This window comes from Martes martes (assembly GCF_963455335.1).
Source record: "Martes martes genome assembly, chromosome: 7".
Taxonomy (NCBI): Eukaryota; Metazoa; Chordata; class Mammalia; order Carnivora; family Mustelidae; genus Martes; species Martes martes.
Window position 1 is genome coordinate 92533529 of NC_137894.1, and position 20658 is coordinate 92554186.

General features: G+C 35.2%; 2 protein-coding genes across 2 annotated transcripts in view; one reads left to right on the forward strand and one right to left on the reverse strand.

The window, feature by feature from the left end:
* FANCM (FA complementation group M) overlaps nucleotides 1–669 on the forward strand; it is a 64281-nt gene extending 63612 nt beyond the window's left edge. Inside the window, exon 23 of the mRNA XM_080808560.1 lies at nucleotides 83–669. Within this exon, the coding sequence (XP_080664686.1) occupies nucleotides 83–221 (139 nt within the window). The 3' untranslated portion in view covers nucleotides 222–669. The remainder of the gene's footprint in view (nucleotides 1–82) is intronic.
* A 1931-nt stretch (nucleotides 670–2600) lies between these two features.
* MIS18BP1 (MIS18 binding protein 1) overlaps nucleotides 2601–20658 on the reverse strand; it is a 45788-nt gene continuing 27730 nt past the window's right edge. Inside the window, exons 12-17 of the mRNA XM_080808561.1 lie at nucleotides 13836–14008; nucleotides 12919–13079; nucleotides 9947–10095; nucleotides 5732–5816; nucleotides 3975–4029; nucleotides 2601–3794 (exon numbers count right to left, since the gene is read on the reverse strand). Of these exons, the coding sequence (XP_080664687.1) occupies nucleotides 3691–3794; nucleotides 3975–4029; nucleotides 5732–5816; nucleotides 9947–10095; nucleotides 12919–13079; nucleotides 13836–14008 (727 nt within the window). The 3' untranslated portion in view covers nucleotides 2601–3690. The remainder of the gene's footprint in view (nucleotides 3795–3974; nucleotides 4030–5731; nucleotides 5817–9946; nucleotides 10096–12918; nucleotides 13080–13835; nucleotides 14009–20658) is intronic.

Below are 20658 nucleotides of genomic sequence, written 5' to 3' on the forward strand. Positions count from 1 at the left end.
GACATATTAACTCTTTTATGTTTGGTGTTCTTTAAGCAAATAAGATTAAATTGTACAAAAGTTCTACTCATCTATTTTTCAGCTCACCTCAAGAAATCTCTGTATATGCACAAGTAACTCATCAGAAGGCTGAGGAGATATACAGATATATTCACTATGTATTTGATGTGCAGATGTTACCAGATGGTCTTAACCAAGGTAGACTACAATCTGATGCATGATCATATTGCTCAGGTTCGGTTATGAAAAAGAACTCTCGCAATACCGAATGCACTTCAATAATCATTACTGTGGTTTGTGGTGATCAGTTTAAAATATGTAAAAGAATAGTTTCATATCTAATTTATATTGTGTACATTTTTATTTATATAGATTATAATTATTTTAAAAGAAAACCTGATGTTCAGTATCATTTTGATTAACTAGATTATGAAACTTATTTATTGAATAAAGGAAGGTTTACTGAAGGTGCTTTTAAGAAAGTAAAAGCTTGAGGAGCCCGAGGGGAAAAAAAAAAAAGTAAAAGCTTGAGGTAGAGATGTATTTTAGAAAATTTCCAGAAATTATAGCACTGTACTTTGCCATTTGTAAGCATAATAGGTTGAGGTGTCTGCTGCCAACTTAATGGTCATAAATAATTTCCTATATATAAATGATAATATCATAGAGAATATTTTAAATGGCCTGAGTCTATCTACATATTGGGTAAGATGTGAATGGTAGCTCTATCATGAGATAAGTGCTCCAGTTACTAGGAGAGATGAAAATTTAACTGAATATGATTATCTTATCAAAAGTGTCCCAATCAAGTATAGTCAAATCCTGCTAGTATGAACTCCAACCTACACTGTTTTTTTTATTGTTGAAATATCATACTCAAAGAAGTGGAGTATTGGCTTAGATTTGGGAAACTAGTTAGTATCAGATGAGCTGTTGAATGTGGACTTCACTGTGCCCATAATAGTGTCTGTGATGCTATTAATATTTTAGGATGTCTCCATGTTTTTATCTGCAATATCTGAGACCCTCCTAGTCAGTCTTTAACTATGGATCCCCCTCCACCACCCGCCCTCCCCATTTAGAGTCTTTTATTCTCTGGTTGCCTCATTGTTTTCTTGTTACCCTGCAGAGTAGGTGAACTAACCTCACAGTTGAGTTCTGCTTGCCTTATACCAGGCAGGGACTTCAGAGTTCACCTAATTCAAATTTCTTTTCTCTTTTCTTATCAGGTGGAAATAAGGCCCACAAACAAGTGACTTATTCAAGTTTACTGGGAAATCTAGAACCAGAACCCAGGAACTAGAGACAGGTTCCCGCCCCCTCTCCCCCCCAACTAAAAAGTTACTCTTAATTGTGAACTTAGCTTCTTTGTGGTAGTATAAATTCTTAATTCTACTTAGAGCAGATTTCATAGTTCTACTGTTCAGTAATTCTGTTGAAGTGAAAAATTCTAGAAGTTACTGGCTCATGTGCAGGCATTGATTTATTTTTCTCTCAGGCTCAAATTTACCCTTTGGTATCTTGCTATAATGGACTGGACTTTTTGAACATTTCTCCCTACAGTGGGCATGATTTAAGCTTTATCGGTAGAAGGAAGAGAGGGGCTTCTTTCTGGTTCCAGTTTGCTGTTCTGCTGCTGCTTACTCCTGCTACATGTTGTCAGCGGTGCAGGTGGGTGGGGACATTTGGTGGTACCATGCCCTAGCTGCATGCCAGAAGCATGCAGTTCCTCAACAACTTCCCACTGACCTGGGATGATGACCACCTTGCAGCACCTCCCACACAGACCCCAGTGTGCTCAAATTCTTTGTGTCCAACCACCAGACAAAATATTTTTTAAATTAAATAACCTAGAGGATTTTATTTATTTATGCTTGCTGTGTACAGAGCTCTATCCATATTTAAGCTGCAGTAGTCTTCTTTATACTTTCATTGGTAGCACTTAACTGTTAGCCCTATTAATTATTAATCCATCTTTAAGCCTACTTTTAAGTCTCCTTTGGAGGTTACTTTAAGGCTTACTAGCTTATCTAATGACCTGATGGAAAGAAATGGGACTAACCAGGTACCTAGCAGGTGGGATACAGTAAAGTATACTAGGAAGGACACTGAATGAGTTCCAGCAGGACAAAGGGAATTGGGGAGGGGGGAGGCCATACTTTTTGGTGTGAAGTCTGTGCTATATCAAAATTATCCTTTTGTTTCCCATTATGGAATTTAAGTACCTTCTAACTCCTTAAAAACAATATCCATTAACATTAAACAGCATGGTATTATACCAAATATTGGCAATTTAAGTCATAAAACTGTATTTCACTAAGATAATGCCTTCATTTGTTCCATTCTACATCTAAGTCTTTGTGGCAGAAACAATTATGAACTCAGTCTAATATCTCAGCAATATTCTTTTCAAATCTTGTGTTTCCAAAAGTTCTATATACAACTGATTGTTACTGACTAAATTCTTAAGAAACAAGAAAATATATTTTTTACTAAAAGTTCTGATATTTTTTGAGGCAACAAGCTGAACCAATAACAAAGTGCATATTTATTTACTTTCTATGATCCAGTAATCAAACAACCACAAAAATACAAATGTTATAAAACCAAACCAAGTTTATTTGAACAATCTTTAACTGGACAGAAAGGGTAAGTGAATATATACTATAACCATAGGAAAAATATTCTATGTCAAATTTCAAAACGGAGTGGCAAAATGAGCTAAATAATATTTATTTCCAAAGGAGTTATCTGAAAAGAAAATGTTTACTATAAATATTAACTTCTTACAATGTAGTTCAACTACTTGAATGTTTGCCTAATCCAGTCTTTTTGAGACCAAATGTAAACCATGTCTGCATATGTAAATAAGGCGTAATGCAACAAAATTTGTTCTCTGATTCTACCTAATAAAATACCGAAAAAGCAATAAATTAAATTTATATAGGTTTCATAGATATGCCAATCACAAGTTTTAAGAAAAAAACCAGGAGAAAGAGTGTCACGTTAGTTTCAACAACATGTAATTTAAACATTAGATCAATTCTGGCTTGTATACCAAGTGATAACAAATGCTAACTCAGACATTTTCATGTACCCAGTATCCAGTACCCAGCAGTACAATCTACTTTTCATTCTCCCTCCCCTACCCTATCCCTAAGGGTAGCAATATTTTCTTGGAAGCCTTTAAAAAATCTGTTTGGAACATGATTTTCTTAAAGTAAGCAGACTTGGATGCTTAAGAGAGACTTATCTAGAATTTTTTTTTAAGATTTTATTTATTTATTTGACAGAGATCACAAGTAGGCAGAGAGGCAGGCATAGAGAGGGGGAGAAGCAGGCCCCCTGCCAAACAGAGAGCCCGACGTGGGGCTTGACCCCAGGACCCCATGATCATGACCCGAGCCGAAGGCAGAGGCTCTAACCCCTGAGCCACCCAGGCACCCCTAGAATATTTTAATATTGCAGAAATTTAAAAATATCTATACAAGCAAAACAACTGTCCTTATATTTTAGTAACCTGTAGCAATGAGGAATATTTACAGGAGGATGTTTTACTCTGAATACAAACTCCTAAAACCTTCCACAATTTCATATGAAGGTATGTTATAAGGAAAATATATGTATTCCAAAAGAAGATACAAATATCTGCTTCTTGATAAAAATCCTGGAAATATTTTCTCATTTTTACTATGCAGAATCAGAATTTGAAAAATAATAATCTTTATCTTCTTCATCTAAAGACTCCATAGCATTAGTGAAAAGTTTTCCAATACCAGAATTTTCTCCTAATTCTGTAAAGAGAAGTTTAATAAAGATGAATATACTTCTAAAAGTAATTTCAAAGAAACTAAAAAGAACTGAGAAACTGAATAGTTTAAGTCTGGCCCATTTGAGAGCAGTTAATTTCATGTACCATGTTAATAAAGAGGCTATCTTATAATAGATTAAGCTACAAAAGAAAAATAAATTACCTTTGTTAAACAGGGTTTCTTTCTTTGATGTTGGAGTTAAAAAATCAGTTTCAACCTGCAAGAGAGTTTATATTAATAGTAAATAGTACCTTCTGTGAATTCTGCCTCAAACATAGGCAAAATAAGCATGCTTCATCCCAAGTACCTTGAACACATGCCTATAATGATACCTAATCACATTATAATTATCTGTGAAATGTCGAACTTTAAGTTGAATTTATCTGGGGCAAGAATACTTATTCAGTGTTTTTCCTATTGCTGGCAAACATGACTTTTAAGAAAATATTACAAACTAATGCTACAGAGGTGACGGGATAGTCTGTGGGCCTCTGGACAGTTGCCAAAATCTAAGTATTCAATCCATTACCTTACACTAGCAAAATTTAAATTCTTGTCTAAAATGGTAACTTATATGACAAATTTTAAATGTATGATACATACTTATTACATCAATGACTTTTAAACTTTTGGCCATGGCTGCCTGTCTTTAAAAAATGAAAAGGAATAGAATAGAAAATATGACAGGGTGTATCCACTGTACTAAAGGTAAATATAGTTCAAACTTTTGAGATACAAACCCATGATCAGATTGTGACATAAATGTACTTTTTCTTGTGAAATGAGTCAAAAACACTATTCTATCATTTAGCTCTCAAAATCATTCAAGGACACTAAACACATGATTCCCACATCAATGATAACCATACATGAATAAAATGAGATTAGAAAGCCCAAATAGCTTGTCTTACTATAAAGCTGGTACGGGAAGTCAAATCTTGAAATGAGAATTTTTAACATTTCTAAATCCTTTGCTCTCTCTGTCTCACACACTAACTACAAAATACTAGTCTGTGAAAAAATAGGACTAAATCACAAGGATATTATTGTATTTCAGTAGATTGCTCCCATTATGACCCATTAAGAAGAAAAGAAGTCCAGTACTGGTTAGGATGATGTCAGAAATACAAAGAAATAAAAATTCTTAATAAGAAGGGTCCTTATAGATTTATAGATTTATCCATGTGAACAGACTGAGTGGATTAAGATCTTGCTACTACTCAGTATGGTCCATGGACAGCAACATAGGCATTATCATCTGAAGCCTGTTAGAAATGCAGAAATCTCAAATCTACTGGATCAGAATCTGTTTAACAAGATCCCTAAGTGACCCTTGGCCACATTCAAGTTTGTGAAACAGTTGTCAAAACAACCCAACTTTTTCACTGGCGAAATAGAGACTAGAAGCCAGCTAAGTCTTTCTCACTATGATGATTCCAGGTCCTTTGCAACAAACCAGAATTTCATTCTCTGGTCCCAGGAATGTGGGACTGGAAAAAGGAAATCTAAGAATCATTGAGTCTGTCTGCACCCTCAATATTGGAGATTTCTTTTAAAGAATTTAGTCTCCAGGCTGATTTTAAGTATCTACCATTTCCTGTGGACAAAGGAAACCCATAGAGATTGGATAGGATTATGTAATCCCAATGTTTAGTTTACAAACTCTCTGAGAAGAATTATACTCTAGAGCAAGTGTGCAATATAAGTATTTCAACGTGGGTGAGGGAGGAAGAAATTGCTATAATCTGGTCAGAAGGAATATATAATTGGGAGACAAGGTGGTTCATTGTACCTCCATAAATAATATTCTCTAAGAGTAACTACTTTGAGGGCAATAACTTTTACATATAACTCCCACAATTTGCCATATATTATAGTTGTTCCATAAAGATGATGAATAAATGAATAAATAAACTTACTTTTTTCTTGATATTGCCCCAGACAATGCCACCTTTACTTCTATGGTTTTTTTGCATACGAAAGACATATTTATCACAATCATTCCTGTTTGAATACAAAATTTTAAGTCAACATTAACTATCATACTTCTCTCCACAGCTTGAATAGCAATTGACAAAGTTAATTTAAAATGTGTTTTGATCTTTAAAAAGTACATTTTCTGGGAAAAAGTGTATTTTCTGGGGAGTATATATTTTTTTTTCTGGGAAACAAAAGCAAAAATAAACTATTGGGACTACATCAAAATAACCAGCTTCTGCATAGGAAAGGAAACAATCAAACAAAATTAAAAAGCAACCCATGGAATAGGAGAAGATACCTGCAAGTGACATAGCTGATAAAGGGTTAGTATCCAAAATATATAAAGAACTTCTACAACTCAACACCCAAAAAAGAAATAATCCAATTAAAAAACAGGCAGAAGACATGAATAGACAGTTCCCCAATGACATCCAGATGGCCAACAAACACATGAAAAAATGCTCAAAATGACTGATCATGATGAAAATTCAAATCAAAAGTACAATGAGATATCACCTCACACCTGTCAGAATGACTAAAATCAACACAAACAATAGGTATTGGTGGGGATGTGCAGAAAGGGGGAACTTCGTGCACTGTTGGTGGGAATGCAAACTGGTACAGCCACTGTGAAAAATAGTACAGAGGTTCCACAAAAAGTTAAAAATAGAGCTACCCTATGATCCAGCTATGGCACCACTGGGTGTTTACCCAAAGAATAAAAAAATATTAATTCAAAGGGATACTGCACTGCAATGTTTAGAGCAACATCACCTACAATAGCCAAATCATGGAAACAGCCCAAGTATCCATCAATTGATGAATAAAGAAATTGATGAATAAAGAAAATCTCCATTTGCAAGAACATGGATAGAGCCAGAAAGCATGTTAAGTAAAATAAGAGAAAGACAAATAACCATGTGATTTCACTCATATTTGGAATTTAGGAAACAAAACAGATGAACTGGGGGTGGAAGGTGGGGAAAGGCAAACCAGGAAACAGATTCTTAACTATAGAGAACAAACTGATGGTTACCAAAAGGGAGATAGATAGGGGAGGGATGGACTAAATGGGTGATGGGGATTAAGGAGCATACTTGTGATAAGCACTGGGTGTCGTATGGAAGTACCGAGTCACTACATTGTACACCTGAAACTAATACTAATCTGTATGTTAGCTTACTAGAGTTTAAATAAAAACTTAAAAACAGGAAAAGTGTATTTGTCTTTTCCAAATGTTGTCTTAAGACAACAGTGTACTAATGGAAATGGACAAAATGCTTCAACCTAACATTTTAAAGGAAACACTGAGTAAGAATATTCTAGGAAATTATGGTTCTGTTTATTGCTCATTGTTCCATTTGTGCTCTTTCCAATCACTATCTTGCTCTCTTTTCCAAAATTCACTGCGCCGACTTGTCCCTGGACTCCCTTTAAGACCTCTCACTCCTTTCTACTGTTTATTTCCTTCCCTATCCAGATTGAATCTTAACAGTTAGCCACTTTAAGGATATATCTGGTGATGAAAATCCTCAATTAATTTATAGCTTCCAACTAAATGTTGAGTCGTTTCTTTTTAGCTTATTTTCCCCCTTTTCATTCTTAGCAAATACTTGTTTCAATTTACAGACACAAACTGAAGCCAAACAGATTGGTTGTTCCCATTTCTCCCTACAGTTCATAGTCTTGCTTATGACAGTAAATACCAACTGAACACCAATTCTAATTCTCTCTTGAATTCAAGATCCTTTATGATCAATTATCCTTTCCTTTATGATAATCTGGAAGCAACCATAAAGCGATGACATGTTTAAAATTCTAAATATATGACTGTATTAAGGTATTAATGTGAACCACAAACACTGCTGTATAGCTAGTGAATAAGCCTGGCCAGCTGTTCAGGATCAGCACCCCATGAGCCTGCTGTCCTGTACAAAAAAGTCACTTCTGAAGTGATAAAAACCGTTTCTTTATTTAAAATAAAAAGGAAGCCAACTATTAGAGCTGGTGAGTCAAGATAGTGTAGAGGCCTAGGAAACTCATTTTTTCAAAGTTTTAGGAAATATATTCATGATATTAATGAGTCCACCATGTGTTCCATTGGGGGGCGGGGAAGATGTATTGCCATCATTGTAAAAGTGATGTAATAAAAAAAAAAAAAACAAAAAAACTAAAAACCAAAACTCATTCAGTGAGGGATAATGGCTAGTGATGTTTTTAGTCAAGAAATTTCCTCTCTGAATATGTTATGTAAATTGGGATACTGTTTATAATCTATAATCAACTGAACATTATTCTTTGTTGTTAAAAATTCTTTGAAGGTTGGGGTGCCTGGGTGGCTCAGTGGGTTAAAGCCTCTGCCTTTGGCTCAGGTCGTGATCTCAGGGTCCTGGGATCAAGCCCTGCATCGGGCTCTCTGCTCAGTGGGGAGCCTGCTTCCCCCGCATACCTGCCTCTCAGCCTACTTGTGATCTCTGTCAAATAAATAAATAAAATCTTTAAAAAAAATTCTTTGAAGGCATGATTTTTAATTGTTACATATTATTCTATTATATGGATGAATTCTAATTTCTTAACTTTATTGGACATTTAGGTCATTTCCACATTTTCAGTATTGCTTCATAATGAACATCTTTGTTCACACAGATGTACATACATACTTCCCCAAATCATTTCCTTATAAATGACTAATAAAATTCAAGGGCCAAAGGGATAAGTATTTTAAAGTTTTTGATGATTTGGCCAAAGCGCTTACCAAAAACTTTGTCCAAAATTATACTCTCAATATACTTTCACTTGCAATGAATACCAAATCAAAAATAAACCAAAAATAATTTGTGGATTGCTGGGGGAGTATTATTGTTTTTACCAAATAAATGCAAATTAAAATTTCACTAAGCTTCAAGAGAGGACTGAATACTTTTTTTCACAGTCATTATTATTCGGCTTCTGCCTCAAAACCATGGAAATTACTTTTCATAAAATCAGCACTGTCCTGCTTGATTATCAAATGGAGTGGCTTATTTTCAGGCCTCTTATTTATTACTTTCCATCTTTTCTCTGTGTCATTGAATTGTTGGTTGCCCCTGATTTTTCTTAATTTTATTTATATTTCAAGTAGTTCCTGTAGTCACATAGTTCAAAATTCAAAAAGTTTCCCTCTTATTCTCATCTCCAAGTGATCTTGGTTCATTTTGGAGGTATCATTAATGTTTTCAGTTTCTTATATATTCTCCCAGATATATTTAATAAAAGGAAAGCAATTACAGATATATGTGTGTATATATATACACACACACATATATATATGCACATATAACATATGCAAGTACACACACAGCCAAATAATTCACTGCATTTAACTTTTTTCACTTAATATATCTTGAACATTTTACCATAATAGTACATAAAGAATTTCTTCATTAATTTCTATGGCTACATAATGTACCAGAGTTAATCTGACTAGAATTTGAGTTGCTTCTAGTCTTTTGCTATTATAAACAATACTCTAATAAGCTGTGCATTCACTATTTGGGAAGCAGGACTGATAGGTCAAAGAGCATGTGTATTTACAATTTTGACAAATATTGAAAAACTGCTTCTTACAGATAATATACTAATTTACCTTCTCACTAGTAATGCATGAGAATGGCTTTCCTTTCCTCTTAATTTTTAGGAGTGCTGCATTAGGAAAATTAGTCTTTTCCTTTGATGAATTCCATATATTCTTTTGTCAGATCACTGTTTATTTTTTTTCTTCACTGTTTATCTTTTGATTGCTTATGGTGGTTGGTAGGGGAAAACTGTTTACCTGGTTGACTTTATGATTCTTTTTGTTAGTGTCTTCTGAGTCTTGCATCATAGTTTGAAAAGACTTTTACTAATCAATGATTATCAAATAATCCTGCAAGGTTTCTTAAGGTATATTTTATAGTATAATTTGTTATGCAGAACTTTGATCCATTTGGAATTTTCCTGATGTAAAGTGTGAGCGGTGTCCCTATACTGTCCCTACTTGTTCATCCTTGACTTTTAAGAACTATTCTTTCTTGATTTTTTTCAATGATAACTCTTCTTATTACTGACATCTACTATCCAACTCATGAAATGTTAAATGCTGATGCAGAGAATTACAGTATCATATGCCTATTTACCTATTTATAGAGGCTAGCATGCCAGGACTGACATGTTGACACTGAGGAGTTTTTGCCAATGGAAAGACAACTGATGATGGAGTTGTTGGATTTTTGTCCATACTTGGCAGAATATCATCCTCTTCTGCACTGTCCTGGAGACTTGGCAACTAGAAAACAAATATTTATTACCAGCCAGCAGACAACCCTAAAAATGGCATTTCTCATTACTACTAAATGTTTTTGGGTGGGCTAATAAGCTGTTTTCCTCCTTATAATTTTCCAGCTGAGACAACATATTAGTGGTTACAGAACAGAGCCTTGGCCTTTAAAAAAATTTTGGTTCTATTGTGTTCAACAGAGACAATGACATCTATTTCTAAAGGTTGTGAAAAGACCAGGAGTCAGCGAACATTTCCTGTAAAGGATCAGACAGTACATATTTTAGGCTTTGTGGACCTCACAGTCTCTGTTCCAAATACTCAACTCTGCTGTTGTAGCATGAAAGGGGACATAGCTGAGTAAACAATGAACATGTCTGTGTTCTAATAAAATTTTGTTTCTAAAAAATGTGGCATGCCAGATTTGACCCATGGGTCATGGTTTGCTTACCTCTGTGTAAACAGAACAAAATAGAACTAATTCATTGATTATTATGCTTGGCACTTAATAGGAATTCAAGCAATATTAAACTTTTATGTATATATATTTACAATAAACAATCCTTCATTAAGATTTTACCTTCCGTTACATTAAAACCTTACAGAAACCTGAAATGATGGTAGAATTATATTAAGGATATAACCCCTAAAGGACCATGGCTGTTATGTAGGAAACACAGTAAGAGCCTCAGATGGCTCCCTTAAAATACCTCCCTTTATTTGTGTAGGCTAAAAGACCCCAGAAAATGATGTTACTAAATTCTTAAAGCACTGTGTAGCTTTTTAGTATTGGAAATGATGTAACAATATTAAGAAATGAGTAAATTTTTAAAAAAATGAGTAATTTAAAAATTACCCTTGAAGTTTAGCTCACTAAAACAAAACAACTCTCTGAATTTTTACACTTCAATCAGTTGTCTATATCTATCCGTTTTTGCATTAATCTTAATACTCTTTAACATTTACGTTTATATTCAAGATATAGTCTCAAATTTGCAATTAATATTTATATTGTATTTGTTTATGAGCAGCATCCTTACTAGATATATATATGTTGCTTCCAGTTTGCTACTGTTAATATAAACCTGCAATGAATATCTTTGTCCAGATTTTTGACTTCGGGGTGCCTGGGTGGCTCAGTTGGTTGAGCATCTGCCTTTAGCTTGGGTCATGATCTCAAGGTCCTGGGATTGAGCCCCACGTTGGACTCTCTGCTCAGTGGGGAGGCTGGCTCTCCCTCTCACTCTCCCTCTCTCAAATAAATAAAATCTTAAAAAAACAGAATTTTGGCTTCTTTTGAATTTCTTAGGATAAATTCCAATGAATACAATTAATCTAATGGTTCTTTAACAAGACCATGATGCTTTCCAAAAGGTATGATTCATTTTACATCCACTGATGTATGGCTACATCATTGTCTCCACTGCTTTTGTTAGTGGGTATTTTAACTAATTTTTACAAAAGATTCTGTAACTTAAAATATATACATATACTTAGTTTTCTTTTGATTGTCAGCTAATATAACCACCTCCCCAAGTATTCATTCAGTCTTTTGAAATTTTTTCATGCCCACTTTTTCCCTGCAATCTTGACATTTTGTTTTATAATTTAAAAAAAAAATTTTTATAAACATACAATGTATTATCAGCCCCAGGGGTACAGGTCTGTGAATCATCAGGTTTACACACTTCACAGCACTCACCATAGCACATACCACCCCCCCCCCAATCTGACATGGTTTTTTTTTTAAGATTCTATTTATCTGATAGAGATAGCAACCATGAGTGGGGGGAGGGGCAGAGGGAGAAGGAGAAGCAGATGCCCCACTGAGCAGGGAGCCTGACTCAGGGCTGGATCCCAGGACCTGAGATCATGACCAGAGCCAAAGTCAGACATTTAACTGACTAAGTGACCCAGGCACCTTGACAAATTTTACTAATTTTAGTAACACCTGAATTAGTTCTTTATATTATAAACACTGGCATTATGTGTTGTAAATATTTTTTCCCAATTGCTGAAGTTTTAATTTTTTTTATTTTGATGTTTTTAAAGATTTTATTTATTTATTTGACAGAGAGAGAGAGAGAGCACAAGTAGGCAGAGCAGCAGGCAGAGGGAGAGGGAAAAGCAGGCTCCCCGCTGAGCAGGGAGCCTGACATGCGGCTGGATCCCAGGACCTAGGATCAGGACCTGAACCAAAGGCAGTGGCTTAACTGACTGAGCCACCCAGGTGCCCCCAGCTGCTGAAGTTTTTAATTATGATTTTTCATACTATAAAAATTCATTTATACAAATGTCAACTTTGTGTGCCATTAAATCCCTCCACTGTATTTACTATACAGTATGTAATAATTTTGTAAGTTTGCCTCATTGCATATGAAATTTTAAATATATACATTTAGCCTATTTTAACATTTCTGGGTTTTCAATTTGGCTCTATACCCATTACCTTTGAAATGTAGAGTCTGGACCCTGATGAGAAGAGCCTGTACTGGCAGAATGCTTCCTATACTATACTTTGAGTCATGTCTGTGGAACTATCAGTCCTTGGCCTAAATATTAGGGATGAACACTAACCATATACAAAAATGAAAGACAGGGGCGCCTGGGTGGCTCAGTGGGTTAAAGCCTCTGCCTTTGGCTCAGGTCATGATCCCAGAGTCCTGGGACTGAGCCCCGCATCGGACTCTGCTTGGCAGGGAGCCTGCTTCCTCTTCTCTTTCTGCCTGCCTGTGATCTCTGTCTGTCAAATAAATAAATAAAATCTTTAAAAAAAAGATGTAAAAAGTCAATATGAAGAAAGAAACGATTTCACGCACTTAAGACACTTACCAGTACTCTTTGATTATGCAAAGGTGTTGTACTGAAAAAATCATCATGATCATCTTTTGGCAACTGTTCCAGAAAATCCCTCATTTGCTGCTTCCTTTTAAGAGTTCCCACTTTGGCAGTTATCTTAATAATTTGCTTCTTATCAGCATCAACTATCTTGCCTTAGGAGTCAGCAAAACATTTTGATAAGGATTTGGTCATTTATAGCAACTGCTCTAAAGTTAACAGACTTTGTAAAACCTAAATTATATATTTATATTAAGTAAATGCATCCTCTATTAATACATCTTCTATATAACAGAAGATTCTTTCTGTACTGGGATCTATGCAATATAATTAGCCCACAGAATACTCATGAAGAAACTACATAAGATCAGCCAGGGTGAGGTGGAAAAGGTCTTTACCCAGTGGGAAAGAAAGGTTACCTCCTACATTCCCTTTGTTAAATGCCTAATTTATTGATTTTGTAAAAAAATATAAACCTTATTGAGTTAGGGCAAGGAAAGAATATTTCCAAAGCTTAGCATAAGCTATGTCATAAACCCTGAGCAGGAATGTGTACTCCTGGGGAATATGAAAAATAAATTTAATTTGAATTTTATTATGAATTTCTAGGGGGCCCTAACCAAGTGGACTCAAATTAGACTCTTAGAAAAATAATCCAGATACTGAAATCTCTGGATCTAACTGGAGATTTCCTAGAATAAATTCAAAGCATAAGGCTGCTAAGGCTACTATTGACGGGATTAACTATCTACATAAGACTTAAAAAAATTCAACAGATGATCTTTAGAATTCTTTCTAAGTATAAAATTTGGAGAAAATACCTGTAAGACAACAATACATAGATAAATATATCTAGTGAGTGATTAGAAATCAGTACTGAGAACTAGGAAAAAACAATTTACAAAGGTTACCATTTTGGCCTTTGGGACTGACTGTTTTTTTCTTAGTGACATTTTTCTGGGATCCTTTTTCTCTGGGATCTTCCATGTATTTCCTCTGGCATTCTTCAGCAGATCGAGAACCTACAGCCATAGCTACATCTGACCAGAAACCAGGTTTGTGCTTTGGCAGAGATGCAAAAGCACTACGGAAGACCAAAACCAGTTAAAGAACAAGAAATTCAAATTAATAAAAACACCTTCCTGAATGGATACCACTAAACCAATGAGACTTACTGAGCTAAAGGAATTTTAACCAAAACCATTCTAGATAACTAGGAAGAAGAAACCATTCCTTCCATTCAGTAACTTACTTGAGTGTTTAAAACATGATATAATTTTACATATTTGGTAGGTATCTTCCATTTTGTTGTATTCTATGAAACCTGAAATTCATCTCAGTTCTCTCAACATCTTTTTCCTAAGTCTAACTATGGGTGATCTGATCTTCTGGGGGACTCTAGCATGACTAATCTTACCGGAGCTAAGTATATTGGAAAATGAGCACTAAGTTGCTATATATTCTCAAGTTATAAATTCTTACTAAAAAGTGTTATTCTTACTCTCATTCTATCATAATTTACAGAATACAATATTTTATATACAATTGAGGGAAATAAAAATTGAAAGAGAAAAAAAACTGTCAATATAAGGTAGTCACCCAATTTAATAAATGAGTTATATTCTGAAATTTTATTTATAAATATTTAGAAACTGGTACACATATTTCTGCTTTCCTCCCTCCCCAAACAGATTTTACATATTGTGGTTAAGCAGACAGTTCAGCCAGAAAAGATCTACTTAACTCATCAATTAACCTATGCAGCATTATGCTGGTAAATTTTAAAAACCAGCCCTCTGGGGTTAAAAAGTCCTTATTCGTAGGGTTTTGCCAATTTCCATATGGTAAATACCTCTATTGTGGCTGATTTTAAGCTACCAACATAATGTCCCTGAATGTGGAGTAAGAAATGTGTGATAAGACACAATTATACAGGATTTCCACCATATAGATATAATTGATGTAAAGAACCTTAAGGCATAGATAGTAATAATAAAATGCAGTAAAATAATTAGGAAATGATGAGTTTAGGGTATTACTTAATAAATTTATCTAATTGTAAATCTACACGAATCAGCTCTTGTGAAAGGACAAGTTGACTATAGAATACTACTCACTCCATGCATAAAAGGAAGACAAATACTTACAAGCATTAAACACTAATGAATGCTCCACTTTTTGCACAGTTAATCATTCCACAGGTGTTCTAAAGTGAAGAACTAAAAGGATTGGGAGGCTCCAGCTTCCCAAGTGTAGAACTGCCAGGACTATTTTTCATAATAAAAATACTTAGTGCATTTAATTAGTCTGCAATTAACACATCTCTACTTTATCCCAGATAATGTTAAAAAGCAAATATAATGTCACTCCAATCCTACTTAAAATTTGCTTTTATAGGTGACAGAGGGAGAAAAGTATAACTTGTGTTTATAACTCACTAGCATAAAAACCGAAGTATTTACTATGACTTTTACATTGTTCTTGTCTCTTTTATCTCATCCTGTATTGCTCTGCCCTCATTTTCTGTACTCTGATCATTTTGGCCTTCTTTCAGTATTTGTAAATATGCTTTCTTCCTTGCCACTTTATTCTACTGTTTTATTTAAAATGAACTTATCATGAAAATTTGACAAATAATTTTTGTCTTTCAGATCTTAGTTCAAGTATCTGCTTAAGCTAAGTCAGATTACCCTGATATACTTTCATAAACCTCTTAAGAGTAATTACTTCCTAACTAGGTTATAAGCATGATGAGGAGTACAAAATAATGGGATGCAACTAAGAATCACTTGAGGAGGTTACACCAAATGTACAAGCAGGCAACTAAGTTATTAAAATAAGCAAATAGATTCACAGACTCTACCCCTAAAGATTTCAATTTAGTAGGTTTACAGTGGCAACACTTTGAATTTTTCAAAAGATCCTCAGGTGATTGTTGTGCTATGCAGTCAGGATTGGAATTGCTTTATGTTCTAAGAAGCATTAAGTATTATACCTAATTAAGAAAGAATCATTATATATAGTTAAGTGGGGTAGTAGGAGTAAGTGATGACAAAGAAAGGTGACAGGAAGGAGTGACTGACATGTGAGATAAAATCTGAAGGATGGGTAAAATATAACAGGTGAAAATATGGCAACAGTATTGACAACAGTATTGACAAAGAAATGAAGATGAGGAGACAGGACGCAAAGTTAGGGAACAGAATATATGTAGTATGGTAAATTTCAAAGGCATGGCTGGGATTAGAGCTTTGGGAAAAACAAACAAACAAACAAAAACCCTAGAAAAGCAGAGCCCAAACCCAAGCCTGCCATATCTAAATATTTTAAGAGTATGCAGTCTAGGCACCTTAACATTTTTTTCTAAGTTAACATAGTAAAATTGTCTTTTTGGATATGGTTCTATGAATATTAACGAATATAAAGACTTATATAACCATGATCACAATTAGGATACATAATAGTTTCATTACGCTGAAAAATATTCCTAGTGCTTCCTCTTTGTGTCCACCACTATAACCACTGGCAATCATTGATCTGTTTTCTTAGTTTTGTCTTTCCAGAATGGAATTATACAGGATGTAACCTTCTGAGATGGCTGCTTTTTTTTTTTTCCATTCAGCATGCCTCTGAAATTCATTCAGGTTGTTACATTATCAGTAGTTCTTACTTTTTATTACTCAGTAGTCCATTCATTCTAAGAGTGTACCATGACTCATTTATGTGGAAAGTTCCACAGAAATCAACAGAGAGGAGCTCTACAAAACCACCCCATAAAGTTGTTTGTGAACTTCTGTGCTCACACCACAAATTTTGATATTTTTTCATTTCTGTTCAGTTCAGTATCTTTTCTCCCACAGACCTCTTCCTCTTTGACCCAGGGATTATTCACAAGTGTGTTATTTAAATTTCAACTGCTTGGAAACGTTCCTGTTAGCCTTCTTTTATTGACTTGTGGTTTAAATCAACTATGGTCAAAGAACAAACACCCTTTGCATGACTTCAGTTATTTTAAATTTGTTAAGATGTTTTTATGACCTAGTCAATGTTCAATCTAGTGAATGATCCACCTATCCTTTGAAAAAAATGTATTTTTCCCCCGTTTTTGGGTAGACTGTTCTATAAACGTTGATTAGATAGTTAGCTGATGGTGTTGTTCAGTTCTTCTGTAGCCTTGCTAATTTTTTGTCTACTAGTGAATCAATTGCAACAGAAAAGCACTGAAGTTTCCAACTGTAAATGTCGTTTTACCTATCTTTTCAGTTCAGTCATTTCCTTTTAGTTCTCTGATTCTGATTCATGTATTTTGAGGGTTTTTTTGGTTAGATGCATATATATTTAAGATTGTTGTCTTCCTAGTGATTGACATTTCTCTAATTTTGTGATGTTCTTTATCCTTGATAATTTTCTTGGCACTAAAATCTTTGACAGGTTTTAGTATAGCCACTTCAGCTAAGAATTACCATGGTATTTTTCTATCTTTCTACTTGTAAGTTACCTATTCATATTTGAAGTTCTCTTACATGGCACTATAGCAGGGATGTTTTTAAATTCATGCTGATAATCTGTCTTAAATGGCACATTCAGACCACTAACATAATTATGTTTGGATTTAAATAATTTTATTAGCTGTCTGCTTTGTTCTGTTTTCTATTTCTCTATTTCTCCTTTTCTGTCTTCTTTTGGATTAAAATTTTTTTTTAGTATTTTATCTATAATGTATATTTGAAAATACCTCTCTATAGTTTCTTAGTAGTTGCTCTATGGATTACTACAAACATAATCATCTACTTAGAATCAATATTTTACTGCTTCCAGTAGAACAGAAAATTTACCATAAGTCTCTTCATTCTTTCTCTATATTATAGTTGTTTTATGTATTAAATTTCATATATTCAAAGCTCCACCATACAATGTAATATTGGCTATCAACCATTAAACATTTTAAAGAATTCAAGAAAACAGTCTGTTGTATGTACCCAGATAGTTACCACTTCTCTTGTTATTCCTTCATTTCTGATATTGACTGGCTCCTTCGTCATTTCCATTCTGTTCTTGAGCCTATCTACTAAGTTTCTTATTTTGATTATTCTATTTCCCAGTTCTAAAATTTTCATTTGAGCCTTTTTGTCTTCTATGTCTGAGGTTTTCTGAATTTCTGTTCTTTTCAAGAATGTTTGCTTTTAGTTCCTGGAGCTTTTTAAAAATTTTTGACTAAAGAATTCTGTGCCTTTATTGGCCGAACAGGCTACATGAGAGGGATGAAGCAGGAGGAGTAGGTGGCCCTGATGCCGGGCCTGCAGTGCTTCACAAGCTTGTAGGTGGTGAAGAACTTGCCCAGGTAGTGGCCAATCATCTCCTGCTTGATTTCCATTTGGTTGAAGGTCTTGCCACTTTAGACACCCCCCACATTGCCCACCATCTTGGGCATGGTGATCATGTCCTGCAGGCGCACCTCGGGACTATGCCATGGCGGGGGAGATTCCTTCTTGGTCTTGCACAGGTGCTCCAGCAGTGAGCATGGCTTCCCCCACAAACTCCAGTTTCGCCTCTGCTGCAGCTGGGCACCGTACACCTGCATCAACCTGCCAGGACTGTACAGCAGCTGGTCAAGGTCTGCGATGCCACAGGTGAACTTGCAGAAGGTACGCTTCTGCTGTTCCACATCCGCCATCTTGTCAGCTCTTGGGAAAGGCTCCTGGACAATTTTAATACACCTGCTTCAGAATATTTTCAGATTCTGCTGTGTCATCTCAGCATTAGCATTTTTTTTTAAATAAATCAAAATTTTCCTGTTTCTCTGTATACTGAGTAATTCTGGACTATTTCCTAGGCATTTTGAAATACTGTAAAACTCTTGGTCATGTTTATCTATGGAAAATGCTAATGTTTTTGTTTTAGCAGGCAATCTGGTTGTAGCCTGAGCTAAAAATTCCAGTCAGTCTTTTGTGGTAGTAGTTTCAGTATGTTCTATTTTTAAAGCTTTGCAGTGTTATTAAAATATCCTGTGTGGGGGATACCAAGTGGCTGGCTGGCTTAGAAACTGGGTGGCACTCTCCCTCTCAGTTCAGTTGTCAGTCTTGGGTATGCGGTTTAGTATCATCCTCACATTTGCAACTCAGGGGTGAGCCCAAAAGTTCATAAACAACTTTATATAGGGTTTTTTTCCCTAGATCCTACCTTTGCAATTTTTAGTTCCCCAGGGTTCCTGTTTTTGGTTCTCTGGCAGAAACCTAGGGCTTTAGTCACCCAGCTCTGCAGTACACTCCATACAACTATCCTTCTGCAATGCCAAGCACAAAGGACAGAAAGAGAAAAATTCCAACACAGGTAGCTCTACCTTTTTCTTTTCTTTCATGACCTGAGCTAAAGGCAGGCACTTAACTGAGACACGAAGGAACCCCAGTTGCCTTACCCTTTTGAGACCTATCTATAACTGGAGAAAGGTTTCCCACTTTCAGTTTTAGGTCCATGTGGGCCCCACATACTGCTGTGATTTTCACCCTTGCAGGATTACATGGAGACTGTGATGTAAGGGAAAGGAGAAAAGAAAAAGAGAACTGGGGGACAACTTCTACTGTTGCTGAGTGCTAGTAGTCCCTTTTCCTTCTCCCCAAGCCAGAAGTGGAGGGCTTTTCTTTGAACTCTTAGTCATGCCTCAGTGCCCACTTCTACATTTTAAGTGGCCTTAATCTAGGTTAAGGAACACCAGAGGGAAAACTAGAATTATGTCCTCACTTCAGTGGTACTTAAAATTCTAGTCTTTCCAAACCGGCCTGCTACTATTTAGCTTCTTGAGTCAACAAAAAGCTGTTCCGTGCATTCTGTTCATAGTTGCACACAAAAAACACTAGAATGTGCTTTCCTTTGGGAACTGGAATCTTAATTTCAAGCATTAAAATAATCGTAGATGAAATGGATATAGAGTAAAGGTTGAAAACTGTTAGGGTAACAACATGATGGGAGATACAGCTGGAAAGGATAATTAAAGTAAAAGTACTATATGCTGTCACTGCAAGACAGAAGGATCTCTATATAATTTGAAGATTAGTAAGAATGCAGGGCAGGTTTCTGATGTTAGAAGCACAACATTACATTAAAATTAATCTGGAGATACATAAAACAGATTACACAGATGCAAACAACAAAGTAAAAATACAAAGCTACTTCCATAATTCAGGCAGGCATTAGAAGTCTGAAAAAGAGTAGTGTGAAGAGAAAGAGTGCAGATGGAATGATCCTGTGGAAAAACCTATAGCTCCTTGAGAACTCCTCTGATTTAAAAACAGAATCAATAATGATAAAGTTTAAACACTGTTGATGGAAAGAATTACATTTTCAGAATCAGGAATGTCAGGCCAAGTAGACTGGCAGGAGAAAATAAGTTTAGTTTTTGACATATTATGTTAGAATCTCTGTCTGTGAGATTTATGAAGAGATGCCCAACAGGCAAAGGGAAATACAAATTTTTTTTTTAAGATTTTATTTATTTATAAGAGAGAGAGAGAGAAAACAAAAGTGGGGGGAGGGTCAGAGGGAGAGGGAGAAGCAGGACCCGGAATCATGACTGAGCCCAAAGCAGATGTGTAACCAACTGAGCCAACCAGGTGCCCCATGGGAAATAGAAATCAAAATATAAGAATTCAGGTCTAGGGATACAAATTTGGGAATCCCTGTTCAAAAAGTAAAGTTAGAACTATGGAAGGAAAAGGGCACTGAAGACTACTTTATCAT